General features: G+C 40.8%; 1 protein-coding gene across 5 annotated transcripts in view; it reads left to right on the plus strand.

Annotated features, from left to right (window-relative positions):
• The window catches only part of efr3a (EFR3 homolog A (S. cerevisiae)), a 116,977-nt gene that overhangs the window by 80,198 nt on the left and 18,340 nt on the right, over positions 1–18,439 (plus strand). For all 5 annotated transcript variants that reach the window (XM_051413251.1, XM_051413260.1, XM_051413244.1 and 2 more), the window contains 7 exons: positions 3,697–3,775; positions 6,083–6,218; positions 10,414–10,581; positions 10,710–10,824; positions 13,517–13,568; positions 15,967–16,139; positions 16,289–16,364. In XM_051413251.1, coding sequence (XP_051269211.1) covers positions 3,697–3,775; positions 6,083–6,218; positions 10,414–10,581; positions 10,710–10,824; positions 13,517–13,568; positions 15,967–16,139; positions 16,289–16,364 — 799 coding nt within the window. The remainder of the gene's footprint in view (positions 1–3,696; positions 3,776–6,082; positions 6,219–10,413; positions 10,582–10,709; positions 10,825–13,516; positions 13,569–15,966; positions 16,140–16,288; positions 16,365–18,439) is intronic.

Raw genomic sequence — 18,439 nt, forward strand, 5'->3', positions numbered from 1 at the left:
GCTTGTTGTTATGAAATGTGGAAATTTCTGCTGTCTGCTGGACTGGACAGTACCATGCGACTACAAAGAGACTCAAAAACTGGATTGTTATTGTTTGCAGCCCTGCGTATGTCAGTCAAGCTGTATTCTGTATTAATGTCTGAAACAATCCCACAATCCTTTGTTTTCACCCATCCTGTCCTCCCTGTTGACACCCAGCACACACACACACACACACACACACACACACACCTGCCTTCAGCCTCCAGTAACGGCGTTAAAGACTGCAGTGTGTCGTCCTCACACACACAGTCTGTTCCTGTCAGTGAGTGTATGTGTTTGACAACATCTTCCCTGTGTGTCCCCTCCAGCTCCAACTCACTGGCATCCTGCGCCCCCTACAGGCCAGGCAGTGTACGACAGAGGCTTAGTAAACCTGATGGAGGGGATTTCATGTTTTATTCTCAGTTTTACAGTGAATACAGCAGTTAGTGGGCAGTCAGCTTGTGACTGAACAGGACAAACCTGTATCAAAACCAAAATCTGATTTGTAGTTTTGTCCATCTTTCCTATCAGAAATAATACCAGGATACTCATCAAGTTAATAACTGAGATCAGGGAACACAGCAACGATTGTCATATGAATGAAAATTACTTAAAAAATAATCTATGCATCAGAAGCAGAGATGTTATCTTTTTATTTATCAGCTCCATTTTAAACCGGTATAATTGTCTTTAAAGGTCCAGTGTGTAACATTTAGGAGGATCTATTGTCAGAAATGTAATATAATATTCATAGGTATGTTTTTTATTAGTGTATATTCACCTGAATATAGGAATAGTTGTGTTTTTGTTAGAGACGTTTTTATCTACAGAGGGAGCGGGTCCTCTTCTGGCGAAGTCCGCCATGTTAAACCACCATGTTTCTGACTCTAGATGGGACCCTTTGTGTTTTTTGTGGCAACTGTAATTTCTTCAGAGCATCATCCTTCGGAAATTCAAATAAAGTGACTTGACTCTGCAATCTCTTGTTTCCAGGGAAGATGTACTTGCGGGTTTTTGAAGGCATACTTTATAGCTAGCTAGCAAAGGCTTTGGCTAATACCAAAATGGGGTAAAGAAACAGTTTTAATAACTCAAGAACGAGCAGTAGAGCCACTAATGCTAACAAGACCAAAAAACACTGAACCCAAAACCAGTAAAAAAAAAAAAAGAGTTTAACTCCACACTTGACTTTAAGGATTTTCAGATATAAACAGTAAATATATAAATGTCTGCAGAGGCTTTATGCAGTTGAAGGTATGAAAGCAACACAATAGGACTGAATACATTCATCACTGCAGTCCAGTCTTTAATTTCTCTCTCTATTAAACAGCTGCTGTGCTTCTCATCTGTCTGTCTGTCTGTGGAGGAAACCAGTTCTCCTCCTGCAGAGCTCCTGCAGGGACGAGGAGAAGGAGGATGAGGAGGAGGGTGAAGGGGGAGCGTCTTCAGACTATAAATAGCAGGGATTGGGGTTAACGGGGGGGGGGGGGGAGGGTTTTGGGGGTTTGGATTGACGTCATGTTGGTGAACAGTTCTCATACAACCAGCTTCCAATCCTCTTTATCGCCGTCCTCATGCTCCTTCATTTCTTCCTCCTTGTTCCTCCTCTTCTCTCTCCACAAATGTTTCCTCCCTCTTTTCTTTCACTAACGCTTGTTTTTCGTTTGTATCAATCCTGATAGACTGTTTAAAATGGCTGCTGTCACAGTAAACTGGATTATCCTGAAACGGTTTATGGCTGTGTGAGGGCTCGCTATCATTTCACATTTATCAGTAGTGCTGCTGCAAAACTAGTTTTGGGTCAGTACCTTGCTGAAGGGTCCTGCAGTTAAATGCTTCATGGAGGTGATAATAACAAATACCACAGGCAAATACTATACCACACTATATGAATCCACTGATTAGTATCAAACCTTACATTAGATTTAACCTGATACTGAGACTCTAAAATGTGTCCAGCTAATAATGATCAAACTATCTTTAGTCTGCCGACTAACAGCATGCTTTCCTCTCTGTCCTCTGCTTACCTTTATGAACAATTGGTTATATTTAACTAAATGTTTCTCAAATGTTAAATGTTTGAACACAAGCAGCTTTAGAAGAGTACAAGTACAAGCCTACATTAAAAAGGATATAAAATTAACTCAAAATGACTGCAAAGAGGCTCAAAACAACCACAAATATACACAAACGACCACTAAGAGACTCAAAACGACTGGTAGGTATAAGTACAATAAAATAATTTAAGTAATGAATCCCTACTGATGCTTTTGTTATAAATCAGGATCATAAATATCTGCTGTGTTGAGTCTCTTCAGCCTCGCCGCTCTGGGACACCTCCCCGTCTTAAAAAACAAATACTGAACACAACGTGTTGCTTGTCAAATATATCCAGAACGAATGATCTTCCCATCACCCTCAGCTGTACTTTGTGTTTAGTTATAATATGCAAATGTTACCTTGCTAACATCTTAAACTATGATAAAGACATTAAATATGTCAGCAGCTTCCCAGAACCGCTAGCATGGCTGTAGGCTCTTTGTTAGCTTTATTAGATGTTTTTGATGATTTAATATATTTATGTTAATAGACGCTCTAAATGTGAGAAATGAGCTTCACTGGCTGTTTGGGGATAAAACTCGATGTTCTCTATATATTGTTTAGACTTTGAAGTCAGTGATGTTGTTGATGTTTGCTGTAAGCAGGTGGGTGAATAAGTCAACCTCCTGCCTCTCTGTGTGTGTTGAGTCATAAATAGCAGATGTATGTAATAGATGAGTTTACCTTGAAGCTGCAGGTCGGCTCCCACAGAGATGAGTAAATCTGTCGTCCTCCATCTGCCACTCGCTCTCGTCTGCGCGTCTTCCTCGACACCCACATGATGTTTTATAAAACCTTTGACCTTGTGTATATCTCACCTCTGTGGCTTCAGCTCAGAGTTCAGGTTTAGATGCACAGGGATCAGTGGTGGGATGTCTCAGGTTCTCCTGCATTTTTCTGCTTTTTGTACATCTGATCCTCCTCTGCATTATCTAATTATATCTGTCTATCTTTATCTCGGAGTCTGCAGGCAGCTCTTTATTCAGTTAAACATTTGGGACTCATGATTATTTAGAGGCCAGAGCAACGACCACTGCAAATCACTGTTGAAATGTGAGGAAGTATGATTTTTCTGCAAAAAGAATCGTATTTTTGGCTGCTGCAATGTGCTAAAAAAAGAAAAAAGAAACGCGGCACAAAACTCAGCGACGGTGAAAAGTTACAGATTACATGGGTCTCGCACATGGGCATGAAAAAAAGGTTTACCGATATGCATGAAAATGGGTACACACGTGTATCATGATTAGATGAACAAAAAAGCCTCTTGGACCCATACCCCAAACCCAACAGGAAGTCAGCCATTTCGAATTAAGTGGTCATTTTTGGTGATTTGGAGCTTTCTATTTTAACGAACTTGCTATGCTATTTGTGACTGTGCAACAAATGGCTAAATGTGCAACAAATGGGTAAATGGAGCGTCCATGGCTTAGCGCCAAAGAAAGAGACTCAAAACGGCTGCAAAGAGAGAGTGAAAACACTCTGGTCGGACAGACAAAGAGCATAGAAGAATCTTAATGCTGCCGTTGATTAGGTGAGAATATTAACTTATCTTTATTTCTCTTCTGTCTTCAGTCACCTGGACAATCACAACCTGTGGGACCCCAATGAGTTTGCAGTTTCCTGCTTCAGAATCATCATGTACTCCATCCAGGTACAGGACACCAACAGCGGATCAGAAAATATGTGCACTTTTTTCAGTTTCTACTCTGTCTTAAGTTTTAAAAGTACATCAGAATGACTTTAAAGGTAACTTTTTATACATCAGATCGCTCTACTGTTAGCCCCGCCCTCCTCTTCCTTTTGGATCTCGCCCCGGCACCTGTCAATCATCTTGACGAGCTGTCATTGAAGCCTCCACAGGCAGATGGAGAACACAGCTGATCACTCAGTTTCTCAGATTCACTCTTGTTTTATTTGTCCTCCTCGACTTCATTGTTACTGCTGCTCAAGTCGTTCTCGGGGGCAGGGGGGGTTCATTTGCTCTGAATTCTGCTTCATCTCTTTCATCTAGTCTGGTGTCAGTCTAAGGAGTGGGTAATTTTAACCCCAAACACAGCCCTTAGTCATTTCAAGTTCTCTCACAGGGAATGTTTCATGCATCCAATGTTGTAAATATCACTGAAAAGTAAATTTTACAAACTTTACTCCTTAACTCAAATGCCAAATTTTGATCAAGATCAGATCAGAACAGATGTTAGAGGTCCAGGGTCAGAACCCGGATGAGCCCCCATTTATCTTCAGAGCCAGCTTGTAAAAGGCAATAGTGAAGCAATATACAACCAGATGTTAAGTGAAAAAAGGTGAGGCAAGAACTACAGAGGAAAAGGGCTGGTGGGTGCTGTTTAAATCAGAGAAGATAAAATAAAGAAAGAATTGAAAGAAAAACCTCACTATCTTATTACAGCACCCACACACCCTCTCTAAATAAACCATAATTAATGTTTTTCCAACTTATATTAGATTGTTGTCATGAATAGTTCATGTCATTAAGAAATATATCTAGGTTTAAACATTCCTGTTTGATTAAAGCTCACATAATACAAAAAATCTCAATTCTTTACCAGATAATTAATAATCTTCTTGTCTCCATCAGAGGACAAATACATTTCATACATTGTGCTGCTGACTGAACTGCATGTTTACCTTCAGACTGCCCCCCCCCCACTGTGTGTTTGTTTAATTGGTTTCTTGTCCAGGAGTTCCCAGGTGACTCTGAGGTGCTGCCACAGATAAAACACAATCAATGGTGTTGGGAATCCTGTGTGTTGATGCCACTGTGTGCACCTGTCTTGTGGGTTTGTTTTTTTATGTGTACGTGTTTGCACTGTGTGAGTGCGAAGCAGGAGTTGGCAGAGTTTTGTCTCTCTGATCTGTCCGGGCGGTGGGTGTTAGTTTGTCTAGAGACGGCGACGGTCGTCGTCTGTTTGATCTTAGAGACGAAAAACAAAGGCACCCATAGTTAGTCCTGCAGAGACACGTTTGAAGATTCTGCTGTCAGGAGGAAACAACTGAGTTTTGGACAATTTTTAAAAGACAAATTCATCCCAAATCCGCTGCTGATGGTGAGCTTTACATTTCGAGGTCTAGCTGAGCTCCAGCAGCTCCAGGAAAATGGTTTCTAAAGTTGGCATTTTGCAAACAGTTGCAAAGGGGAAAATTCATCAAAGAACAGGAAACACAAAAAGAGATTTACACTCACAGGAGCAGGAAATAGACCAGGATGCACTGCAAAGGCAGCTCCCAGTAAGTCTAATTTTAAAACCCAAGTTCTGTATAACAATCCTGACACCAATTAGACGTCACTGGTTTTCGTCAACTGTGCTGACAAAGTGACCTGACTTTTTTATTAGTCTGTCAAAATTGCAGACCATGTAAACTGTCACCGGTAGATCAAGTTCAAAGTGAAAAACTCTTCCTATATAAAGATTTTGTAAAATACTTGAAGGTTCTTGTACAGTTAAAGAAAAAAGCAAGGTCCCAAATATACACAGGTCTCCTTTACTAGCCTGGTGTGGCTACATGTTTTGACAAACTAAAGAAAGTTTAGTGGATATATAACTGGGTTGGCCTCTAGTTCTAAGCAGCTTAGGTCGCCTACACAAATATAAATGTTTAAACTTTTGTTAGTATGGACAGCAAGCGTTTTGTAGTTAGCTTAGCATGAAGACTGGAAACAGGAGAAAAGTTATATTTGTTTAATTCGTTCTGCAAGAAAGCAATGTATGTATTTCCCAAAATGTCAAACTATTCCTTTAGGACCAGAAAATAATCGTTTTAAGATTTTAGAATCACTGTTCACTGACCAATCTGTTCATATAAAATAAGTAGAGTTGCTCTTATAGCAGGAGTTCGGGTTCCTTCTTGGTTTAGAGATCATTTACTTTCTCATCTGGGCTGAAAAAGCAGGACATCACATTTCAGCTCTATTGTCTTAAATCCTCTTCATCTCTCTGTCCAGGCTCAGCACTCCCACCACGTCATCCAGCAGGTTCTAAACCACCTGGACACTCACAACAAGAACACACCGCGGGTCAGAGCCGGCATCGTCCAGGTCCTCCTGGAGACGGTGGCCATCGCTGCCAAAGGCTCAGTGGGTGAGTTACAGGACCATACTGGTTCCCACTGTTGGACTGGTTACTCAGGACGTGATAGATTTGTCCTCTGAAAATGAACAATTCTGATCATTAATTGATCATTTAGGTCATTTATCAAGCAAAAATGTCAAACCTTCTTCTGGTCCCTCAAAGGTTTAGATTACTTTTTTCTGTTGGACAGATAAAACAAGTAGTTGGAAGACATTAACTTAGGCTCTTATCAATTACTGACATGGTTGGTGAATTAATCCTGTCAACCGAGTAATCAATTAATCAACTTATACTTACTTATACTTGAGGTTAACTTGTTGACTTTGGTCCCAAATAGCAATGTACAGTCATCACAAAGTTTTATTTCTGACAGGAAAACAAACGTAGAAAGTAACAACAGAGAATCTAGGTGTTATAAAAAGGTGCTGATGTGTTTTGATCTCATCATTCTCAGTCTGCTGTTCTGTGGTTTCTTTGAAGTGTTTGTATGTGCTAATTACCTGATAATTAAATAGGCATGAAGTTTGAAACTTTTGAGACAAGAAGAATAGAAATATCTATCCATCCATCCATCAATCTATCAATCTTCTACTGCTTTTTTGAGGGTGGTTCAGCAGAGCAAGCAAGGTAGTCCTCCAATCCCTCTGCACAGCAATGTTTCCCGGCTCCTTTTGGAAGGAGGCATTGCCAGGCCAGATGATATAATCTCTCCAGTGTGTTCTGGATCCACCCCGGGGGTCCCAGAGTAGGCCTGGAAAACTGCCAAAGGAAGGCACCCAGGAGGCTCCTGATAAGATGCTTGAACCACCTCAGCTGGCTCCTTTTAATGCGAACAAGCAGCTGCTCTACTCCAAGCTCTCTAAGGCTGCTGCCCTTCTGTTCTCCCAGTACCTGTCTTCTGCTTCAGGAGACCTCTGGGCCAACAAAGTCCGATAGACCACAACTCCAAGCAGCCGCCTTCACAATGGAGGCTTTGAACATGGCCCACTCAGAACTGTTCCCAGTTCATCCTCACTACATGTTTGGATTGAACAGGTCTGTCCGACAGCCTGCCCAACCAACTGATCTACCAGGTGGTGATCAGCTCTTCCCCTCATCCAAGATACACAGCCTCAGATCTTTTTAAGCTTTATTTACTCAGAGAAGCCTCTCTCTTGCGGGAACACCATGATCACACATTCAGTACAACCATAGAGTCCCCTAGGTAATATCCACTCCCCACTCTAAGAGGGCCAGATACTCCAACCTCCAGGTACAAACAACAGTCAGAACATCCTCTTGAAGGAATGAGAGGGTCGTCCCTTTGCCTACCACCCAGGTGACAATGCCTCTGACCCCAGTACCTATCCCAGCGGGTAGTGGGCCCACTCGGTGGCGGCTCCATGCACAGCAGTTGTCTTGTGCCTGACCAGATTTGGATTAAAACCTGGCCACCAGACACTTACTGGAAAGCTCCCTTCTCAGGTCTGGCTTCAGGAAGGGGCCCTCCTCCCTGTAAGATCTGTGAATCATTCTTAGGCCTATCAGTCTGGCCTTTGGCCCACTTGGGACCAGTTTTCCTCGGGACCCAACCAGAAGCTATTGCCCCGAAAACGAAGCTCCTAGAGTCACAGGGATGCACAAAACCTTCGTCACAATAAGGTGGCGAATCTTGGAGGAGAGAGTAGAAAATAAATTAACCACAATTTTCTGTTTATTTAAATCAGTTTGTATTTAATTCCTCCAACCTGTGTTTTATTGCTTCTGCCTGGAAAACAAACAACCTTCCTTCTGGATAGGAATGATTCAAGAGACCAAAAGAAGTGATGTGTACTTTGAAAGTGAAATCACGACTCCTCCAAATCTGTGGCTCGGTACAGTATGACAGTGTGGTCAGATTTAAAGTGAATATGTATCTATAGAGCAGTTTCTGCAGACTTACCCCCACACAGCTGGCATTAACAAGCATCCTGGGTAGTCACAGTGTAACAATACAATAAACTGATAATAGATATGGTCAGATACACTTGATTTGCAAGAAAATGTAAATATAATCCAAATAATGTGTATATTTAGATAAACTAATTTTATTTGTTGTTTTATCTGAGCTTTATTTTAACCAAGAGAGTTCTCTTGCAGGACAAAGATTAAAGAGTAAAGTAAGAAAAACATCAAATGGAAGTGTTGATGATAATATAACTTTTATTTTCCTGCAAATCTGAGTCCTCAGACTGAAATATATTTTCAGATGTAGAACTTAATGAAGTTGATGTTCATGCAGCCTGAAGTTTAATTTGTAATCCAGCTCCATCAGATCGTGTCACAGTGTGGTTGTGAGATGCATGTTAATGCCAGGAAAACAAAAAGTCTGTTATTGTATAAACAGATATATTTATATCTGAACATACACCGAGTGACCAGAAATACAGAAATACGTGTATGACGCAATCCAATAGCCCAACAATTTATGGTGTGTTGCCAACAAACGCAAATTACCTTAGTAAAATTAGGTGAGAATTAGCCCTTTAATCTGGTTTACTTGGTTTTGAGATTTGTGCTTCTTAAATTAAACAGATTTGAGTTTTTTAGTGCTCACACAAAGAAGAACGTTTAACAATACAGCAACCCAGCAGTTGGGCGAATCGGCCGAAACCGATTCATAAAAACACACCTGATAATATAACCCATTCATATACAAGGCTGGGATTCATTACAATGTACGAGTGTTTCTGTTTTTCACTGTGTCTTCAGTTGTGAGTCTGAACATGTGGGGGAAGTTTCTGATCCAGATCAAGCTGTGGTTTTGTGTCGGTAGAATAGCTCAGTGACATGATGCTGTATCCAGACCTCAGTAGATTAAAGTAGACTGGATGTTAAATGTGTTCATGTTATAGATGATCAGTTTCATGTATGTGTCCAGTAGAGATGTATCCTGGGAAAACCTTTAGATGGTTGTTGGCTTAATTAGCTAATATATTAAAGTTTTTGACATGTTATGTATTTTGTATTTGCAGTACTAGCGTTGGATTGTAATTTGTCTTCTACTTATTTTCTTACAGTTCCTCAGGATTGTCTTCATTCATTTTTAAATGGATTTTAGGCGTCTAGATCATACTGTTTTAAATTGTGAAAATGGATCCAGAGTCTTTTTGGAAATGTTTTCTTTGTGTTATTACCTTTTATTTTTAAATGTAATGTGCCAAAGCAGGAAAGAGTGAGCCAGTGAGCACTGACTTTGTCATAATCTGAGGTGTTGCTTTTAGTGACAGAGTGAATTAAGACAAGTGAACCAGAGAAAGACGTGAACGTGACCAACAGCACAGATACGAATCTGTTACTGGGGCCTACATTTTACTGCAGTTTATGTCCCTATACATAATACTATGGGAAGCCCTAATTAATCCTTTAAAACTTTATTTGATTAAGCTTTATTCGTTATTCTAAACTTAAAAAGTGAAATGATTCAACATATGAAACAATAAACAATAGTAGCCTATAGTGGAGAATGAGAATAAAACACTAAAAATATAAAATAAAACAACCAAAAAGGTTTCAAAACAGTGACAGCAAAATAACATCTCTGTAGGATTAATCAGCTTTTTGTTAAATGACTTTTTGAAAGAAAATCTGTGTGATGTTGGGGGCGAGAATCTATACAGAGCAGTTCTCATCATGCAGTTTGTACGTGGTTATAAACCCACAACAAGAACCACTGGGCACTAGTTTTTCACAAAATAAATGTGGTTTATTATTTCAGATTAAACTTTTCATGAAACTGCCAAACACTCATCAGAGTTTCAACATATGTCAGGTTGGATTTTGGGAAAGTGTGCAACCTTAAAAGATACGAGGCCTTTGGTCCTTTAATGTAAACATTAAAAAGCTTCAATGAAGAACTGGAGGAAGCCAGCACAGCTGGACTTCAACTGGAAACTAGACCTGCAAGCAGGTATTAACGAGGTCCAAGCCAAGTGGCGAAAGCTGCACCCAGCACACTGAGGCAAGTCTCCTTCGGGCTTGGACCCCAGATAAAAGAGGAAAGACAGATGTTAGGAGCTTAAATTAGACAAAAACATTTTAAAAATGTGAACACAACAACAACACAATGTTCCTCAGTTCTCAGTTTTTCGTACTTTGTCGTAACTGGAAACTTTTCGGCCACAAGTCTTTTATTCTTTAACCTATACATTAATACATCTCTTCTGCACTGGCTGTGTGTTTGCAGGCCCCACAGTGCTGGAGGTGTTTAACACTCTGCTCAAACACCTGAGGATGAGCGTGGACTTCGAGCTGGGCGAGAGCTCCAGGAGAAACTCCAACATCAGCGTTTCGTCCGGCCGCGGCAAAGAGAGCGAGGAGAGGATCGTCCAGAACGCCATCATCCAGACAATCGGTACGACAGGCCTTTTTACTTCCTGCCTTGTTTGTGTTCTAGTAGAGACAAAATAAACAGAAGACAGGATGTGTTTTTACTCTCTGTGTTCGAGTGGTGACTCACCGTCTCTCGTGTCCTCCTGCCAGGCTTTTTCGGTGGAAACCTGCCAGACTATCAGCGAGCTGAAGTTATGATGTTCATCATGGGCAAAGTGCCAGTGTACGGGACCCCCTGCCACACCTTGGACACCGTTAAGATTGGGTGAGTCACACTTTCATTATCCAAGGGCCCCGGGGTTCCCGCACACTGCTGCTGTAGCCAATCACCTCGCAGCTCCCAAAAGCCCATTCACCTGACTGTAGAGACGGTTTGGCTCTAAACATGTTGGCTCCGTCTTTTCTTTCCCCGTCAACTCGATGAGCACAGATACAGAGGATCCTGGACTGTTTGCGATAGAAACCTGGTTTTACTCACATACAGAAGTTGTCTTGTGCTTTTGCTCAGCTGTCAATCAAACATAAACACCAGCCGGACTACTTTTAAAGGTTACATATACAAAATTCACTGTCACTACATGTCGCGTTACAGCACCAGAGTCTCAGATCAAAACAATGGCTGCTACCGACCAGACTCTATAGAGAAAACCAGTGATTGTACAGATTTACAGATAATCGTACACTTCAAACTGGACTGAAATCCTTAAATCACAGAGTGATGATAAAAAAAGGCTCTGTTCTTTCTGTTGATGTATTCACTGTTTACATATTCATTAAACGTAATATTCTGTGGGTCTTAAAAGATTAGTGAATATGATCAAAAACACTGCCAGTGGCTGGCAACTCAGTCAATACAGGGACAATAAGATTTGTAAATCTTTTTAGTTAAATGCAGGTAACATATAACATTAGACACACACACACACTCACACTCTCTCTCTCTCTCTCTGTCTCATCCAAAGTGAATTGTGTCTTAATCTGTCCTCACTTCACCTCCTGGACGCCCTGCAGTGCATTCAGCTCCCGGGTCACTGAGACGACGGCTGGCCGTCTCCTCCCCAGAAAAAGAAAGAAAAACAAGCTAATCCCTCCGGCCCCAGGAGTGCAAGAACAGATAATCCCAAATCAAACGAGCACTGTCCTCCTCCTCCTCCTCCTCCTCCTCCTCTTCCTCCAACAGCCTCTAGCTCTCTCTCTCTTCTCCTTTTCGGGTAAGGAGGAGAGAGATCTGATTCTGCAGCTAACCGTTGGATGTCTGATAGCGCTGCACTCTCATTTTAAACGGTCAGCATTGTAGAGCTGCTGCTGTTCACAGGTCCTTCGCTCTTCCTCCTCACCGAGTCTCACCAAGGTCACAGATCTGATACCAGAGTTCAGTTTAATGTTAAATGTTTGCCCGCCAGGTGTTGGACTGCGGCTGATATTAAAGAGGCGTTGACTTAACTGACTTCATCATGTTTCCCTTTTAATTTGCTTCTTTATTTAGTCAAGATTAAAGAAACGAGGAGAAAGTCTACATTCTTTGAAGTTCAAAGGTTTAAAGGATCATTTAAAAGCTTCCTCTGTACTCACAATAAGCAGACCTCCCTCTCATTAAGCAAACATGAAGGAAAAACCTCAATAAATGAGTGGAGAAACGACTGCAGATGCTTCCACACAGACACACTGCCATGCTATAATTAAGACATTAACAACCAATCACGCGCTGTGGTATGTATAAAATGAGTCTGATTTTGTCAGTTGGAGGGATTTTATAGTCGGGTTGCAGTACATAAACCCCTCATTACAAAGATAAATGCACATTTAAGAGTTCAGTGGTGCAAAAACCATAAGTACTGGTGTACGGAGACATGGAGTCCTCCTTCACCATATTCTCAACTGGGGATGTACCGATACGACTTTTTTACAGATCAAAATAAAAGTAAAAGTATTTAGATTTCAGTACTTTGAGAACTATTGTTTCTGTAACTTCTCCACAACAAAACTAACAAGAGGCTACGTAACGTCAGGCTGTTGTAAAGTGTATCAGGTGCAATATCGGAGTAGTTCTACGATTAGTTCATCAGAACAATATCGGACCCAAACCGACCCGAATATCGTACTAACACTGGTATCAGAGCACCCCTGTTCTCAATAAGTTGGTGAGTCCACCAGGAGAACGTTACAGGCCTGAATGCTGGACCTCCTACAGCAGATCTGGTGGCTCTGAGGCAACATTTCTCTCCTGATGGGAGTTTTTAACAGTTTTATGTGTACTTAAATATATTAATACCAATTAATACATGTAACTAAACTCTATAGAAATATTATCATATTTTCTAACCTCAGGAAATCATCAGTGGTCTCTAAACGGCCAGTTATTGTGTTGGAATCCTCTGGAGTGAAATACAGCCGAACTTTAGACCGTTCAGTATTTTAACCTGACTAAGGTAGGTTTGCATATTGGGACTGGGTTTTGGTACCAAACGTATTCATCACCCGTCTATATCTGGAAAAAAGTCAACAACAGTACCAGAGTTCCTTTATCTAATGTATGTTTGAAGTAATTTAGCTTACAATAAATAATAAATAAGAGTATAAATGCTGTGTTAGTGCCCCCTAAAGGCAGAGACATCAACTGACAGGAGAACCACTTAGAGAATTACATCCATAACTGGGAATCAGTTGTTCTCAATGCTGATTATTTTCACAATTAATCAATTAGTCCCAAAAAATATGAAAAATGCCCATCACAATCTCCCAGAGCCCAAAGTAACGTCTTCAAATTGCTTTTTTTTGGCCATAATTAAAAAACTCTTCTTCATAAATTACAAAGAAAATGTGAAATACTTCAAAAATGTTGCAACAAAACTACTCATCCTGGCAGATACCTGACAAGTATTTTCCATTTTTAAAACCATAACAAGAGACGTATTGTGGTTTTGACAGAATATTTGATGTCCTCTTTTATCACTCAGGCATCAGGGTACGAAGCGGATCCAGACCATGCTGCTCAGCTCTCTCATCATGGTGAGTCCATCTCTCTTTAACTCGTCTGATCAGATCAACAGATTGTTTTATTGATCAGGTGGGATCAGTCTGAAGCTGATGTTTTCATTACCGTAGAATCTCTGTTTGAGGAGCAACGTTTGTGTCTCGTGGTTCATCTCGGACTGGTTTTCATTCTAGTCGGTCTTTGTTTTCATGAGCCGATATGACAGTTTGAGGGCTAACGACACATTTAACAACAACCCTTCATAACTGTGATTGGTTTAAATAAAGGGTCAATAATCTATATGAACTGTATGAACTCAAAGGCAGCTGCTGTTTTAGTGTTTTTATTTTTATTAGGGATGTCCAGATCAGATCTCAACGATTTTGTTAATTCATTTAGTTTATTTCTGGTTTTAATTGGTTGAATTGCAGAATATAATGGATAGAATATTTAAATATATACCAAATAATAATTAAATATTAAACAATATCTCAAATAAATAAAAGTTGGCTAGTATCTATAAACTGATTAAATCTAAATACAGTTCATCATTATCCAGATTAATCCTCTGGTTCACAGGAAGTGATGCTTTTAACATTTTCAATAAATTGAAAGAGTCCGCTGTGGTCGTGACAGAAGAAAAGATGAACCTACAAAAACTTTATTAACAGAAATACAAAAGACACATAAAAAAGACATAGAAAAAATATAAAGTCATCCAATAAATTGTGATTGTAAAACATGAGATATTTTTATATATAGTTATGTAAAATTTTTCATAAAGTAAATTAAATTATTCATCAGATATTGGCCGCTTTTATAGCTGTGGGTCTTCAGGGTTAAAACACTTAAATCCTCCATAAAGACGCTTCCTTCTCCTTCATTATCGTCTTCTGTGAGAGACCCTCATCTCTCCGAGCCGAGGAGGCACAGGTGGCCCCAACACACACACACACACACTGCGATTTAATACGTCGTCCTCGCCACCACCTGGCGTCTCCGTGCAGCTGGAGGAGGGGTGAAAGGTCAAAATATTTATAACGCTGTGCAGCTGTGGCCGAGCAGGAGGGGGGGTATGTGTGCGACACTGCAGACCGTCAGGGTACAACCCAAATGTTTGGGGGCTGCTAGTCGGGGGCGAAGGTAGGAACCGAATCAGTCACTGGTTCTTCGTCTGTGAGGTGTGAATGTGAGTACAGACAGAGAGCGACAACTGAACGACGCTGCAGGAACCGGAAGTGTAGCAGCGTGGGCCTCAATGGCCTCTTTATAACTGTATAGTCTCTGTGGCTCTCCCCAAGATCTTCCTCGTCAACTAGTAGTGAAAACAACCAGCAAGGAGACTGAACATTTAGTTAATTTATTCCAACACAGTGTAACATCACACAGTCTGGTTGTTCAACACACGGAATAAATAACTTCGAACTTCACTGAAACTAATCCCTAGCGGACTGTTACAATGGATTCATTTTTTAAGTGTGATGGCAGCCATGTTGAACCACTATCATGTTTCTACAGAAGCCCAGAACGGACAAGCCAAACAGTTTAGACCTTTTACTTTTTCATGCATTTTGCGGCCACTATAGTTACTCCTCTACACTCACAGGAGGGTGAAGTGAGGAAGTTGCAATCTGCAACTACGACACTAAATGCCACTAAATCCTACACAGTGGACCTTTAAGGAAACACTGACAGATTTGAAAAGTTTTGTAATTTATATAACTGAAACAAATCTTTTCTGATAATTAAAATAAGCAATCTACGCACCAATGTCCTCTCATTGGACATTTTCCAGGCACAAATGGTGGTCTTCTTCAGCTGATGGATATCAATAACAATGTGAGTGAGTGCCGTCCTGAATTGTCAAGACAAACTTTTTCTTAAAAAGTGGGAATTCTGAAAAAATTAGTTAGAATACAGAAGAGATAAACGTAATGGAAGCTCTGGTTCTAGTGTTCACATTGTATAGTTATATAATCAACATCTCAAACCAGGAGCACAGAACAGTGTTTGTCAGAGCTGAAGCAAAGACAGGAAGGCCTTGCTGTTATCTATTTTTCTTTATGAGGTACTGTGAAGGTCTTAAAGTCTTGAATAAAATCCATCTTTTCTTTACAGAGCTCATGCTGACAAAAAAGTTTTATATAAAAGCTCAAATGTGTGTTCAGATATAAGAACTCATGTCGATCACAGGCCCTGGGAACCATTTTTATAGCAACCAGATTTGTTCCAGATGAGAATTTGTTGTTCACATGGATCATAAATCATCAGATCAGTTGTGTATGAGACAAAAGGTCAACATTTGGACAGTTTGAGCTCCTTGTGAACGTAACCTTTAAGCTCTGTTGAACGGTGTTTCTCAACGAGTCTCCCTGTGGATTAATCACATCCCGCTGTGATAATTCTGCTCACACCTTCCTCTCTCTACCTCAGGTAACCTCAGGCTTTAAGTCCAAGTCCATGGCAGCAGCGTTGCCTCCTCCCTTCCTCGATCCGCTCTTCTCCATCTCCCTGATGGAGGACAGCGAGCTGAGGCAGCTGGTGCTGGAGATCCTGCACAACATCATCGACCGTCATGACAACCGCGCCAAGCTACGTGGCATCAGGTACAAAGTGCATGTGTCGGACATATAAGGACTGCGTACAGTGAACTGTGCCGCTGTTCGGTGCTCATGTTGTTCTAAGTTTTAATCTTTAAGTGTTTCGGGATTAAAAAGTGTTTCCCATTGATAGCTGCTGTCTGTTTCTGTTGCAGAATCATTCCTAATGTTGCAGCATTGAAGATTAAAAGAGAGAAGATTTCCAAGCAAGACGTCGCTTTCATGAAGAAGGTAGAAAATCTAAGTTACTGTATTCCTGCTGTGCTCTTTTTGCAGACATCACTGCTGTTATATTGTCAGCTGAGGTCTTTAAGGAGCAGGCCGTTGAGTGGCCTGTATTTGGTTTCTATAGTGCAACCCAGGTTGACATCTAGAGAAACGTCTCAGAAAAGTGTGGTTGTTTGTAATTGTCATTTACAGCCTGAGTAGCTAACCAAGAACACCAGTTGTCCATCCAGAATATTCCTTTTGAGTTATTCCCATCACTCTTACACACAGTAGACGTCCTTGTCCAATATAATGGATTCCAGTGTTGAGAATAGTCTGTTGCAGTGATACTCATCCTGAGGGTGCCGGGTGGCCCTCCGACCTTTTTCTACTTCACTGTGAAAATAAACTGATTCACATTTTTGTTTCTAAATGTTTAAATAATGTCTCTCTGCTGTTACTTACGTGCGAAGTTGTATATTAGCCTCTCAGATATCTTTCCTGCACTCTGTTCACAACACGGTCTAACCGTTGAGGGTTCGGTACGTTGATGGATCAGGTCTTTGGGGACAACAGTTTCTGATTTCCCTTGTTTGTCCAGCCTGATGAGCCCCATTTCGTCCAGACTGGACATTAACCAGGAGCAGCCTTAAATCCAATCTGGGCAATTATGGCTCCTAACCCGGCTCTCTACCTCTCCTCTTGGGGCAGAAGCACCTGCTGTGGTGGAGCTGGTCCTGCTGATCTGGATCATCTCAAAGTCTGAATGTGCAGCTGTCGCCATAGTCAAAATCTCCTGGTCCAGTCGATTTGAACAATCATTCAAAGATATTTTTAACAATAAAACTGAAAAAAATACAGATTAAAACAAAAATCTACATGCACATCCGTTGATATTTAAGTTTCTAATCTGCTGCTTAAATTCAATAACACAAAGTTAAAGACACTAGAAAGAGGAAAAAAACCTCTGCAGAAGTGATTGCATTAGTGAGATGTGGTTGCATCTTCACGCTTCAGATTTCTCATCCAAGGAGGTCGTGGAGCTTATTGACCCTGACAGGAGAAGCCCGGGCCCCCATCAACACATGACATTTCCAAAAAAGTGAGCGCAGTTTAAGTCATTCACCTGTGAAGCACACCTGAGAGGTAACCTTAACCCACACATCAAACACCTGGAAGAACAACCACGGGGCTGGAGCTGTCTCTGGATGTTACCACCACTCACTTTACCAACATCATCACCGTCAGAGGTCATTAAGGGGATCTAATTGTATTCATTAGTGGTAAATTGAAGTCGTTGGCCTTCGCTTTCCATTAGGCTTCGTTTCAGGAATGTAAATGCAGCAGCACGGCTCTGACAGCGTGCATTTTTTTTTCTTTTATAAAGACCGTCTCTGCAAGAAGAGGCCTCTGGGTTATTTTTAGGCTGACTCGGAGTTAATGGGATTAATCTTCTCGACGGACGGCGAGGTAGCATTTTTATTTGCATTTTCTAGCACAATAACATCATTTATATCACAGAGGAGCTGTGGTAAGTACGATATATTCAGTACAGGGTTCTAACTAATGATTGCTTTTATTATTGATTAATCTGCTAATGTTTCTCCATTAATCCGCTGATATTTGTCATCTTTTCATAAATGTGCCACATGTCTTGTTTTGTGCAACTAAATATAAGGATGCACAATATGGATTTCTTTCCAGCTGATACAATAAATGATAATTAACTGCTTCTCGTGACCGATATTGATATGATACCGATGATTTCACATTTTAGTATTTTAAAAAGAAGTTGATAACCTGTAGTTTTTACACCCCTGATGATAAAAAAGGTTAAGAAGTTGAGTTGAAGAAATAAATTCAGTGTATTATCGCAGAAAAAAGAAAAGAAAAGCAGGAATCAGAACCAGAACTATTACAGCTTGTTGAAGTAGAATTATCCTCCAGATATTTGTCAGACTCGTATCCCACATGGCCTCATGTCTCAGACATTAAGGTGAGGAGGTGATGAGTTGGAACAGGTGTCGAAGAAAGCTGCTGAGAGACCCAACAGGAACAGCAGTGAAGGTGAGCGTATGGCTCCCGGTCAGCAAGGTCTC

This window comes from Dicentrarchus labrax, unplaced genomic scaffold (genome assembly GCF_905237075.1).
Source record: "Dicentrarchus labrax unplaced genomic scaffold, dlabrax2021, whole genome shotgun sequence".
Lineage (NCBI taxonomy): Eukaryota > Metazoa > Chordata > Actinopteri > Moronidae > Dicentrarchus > Dicentrarchus labrax.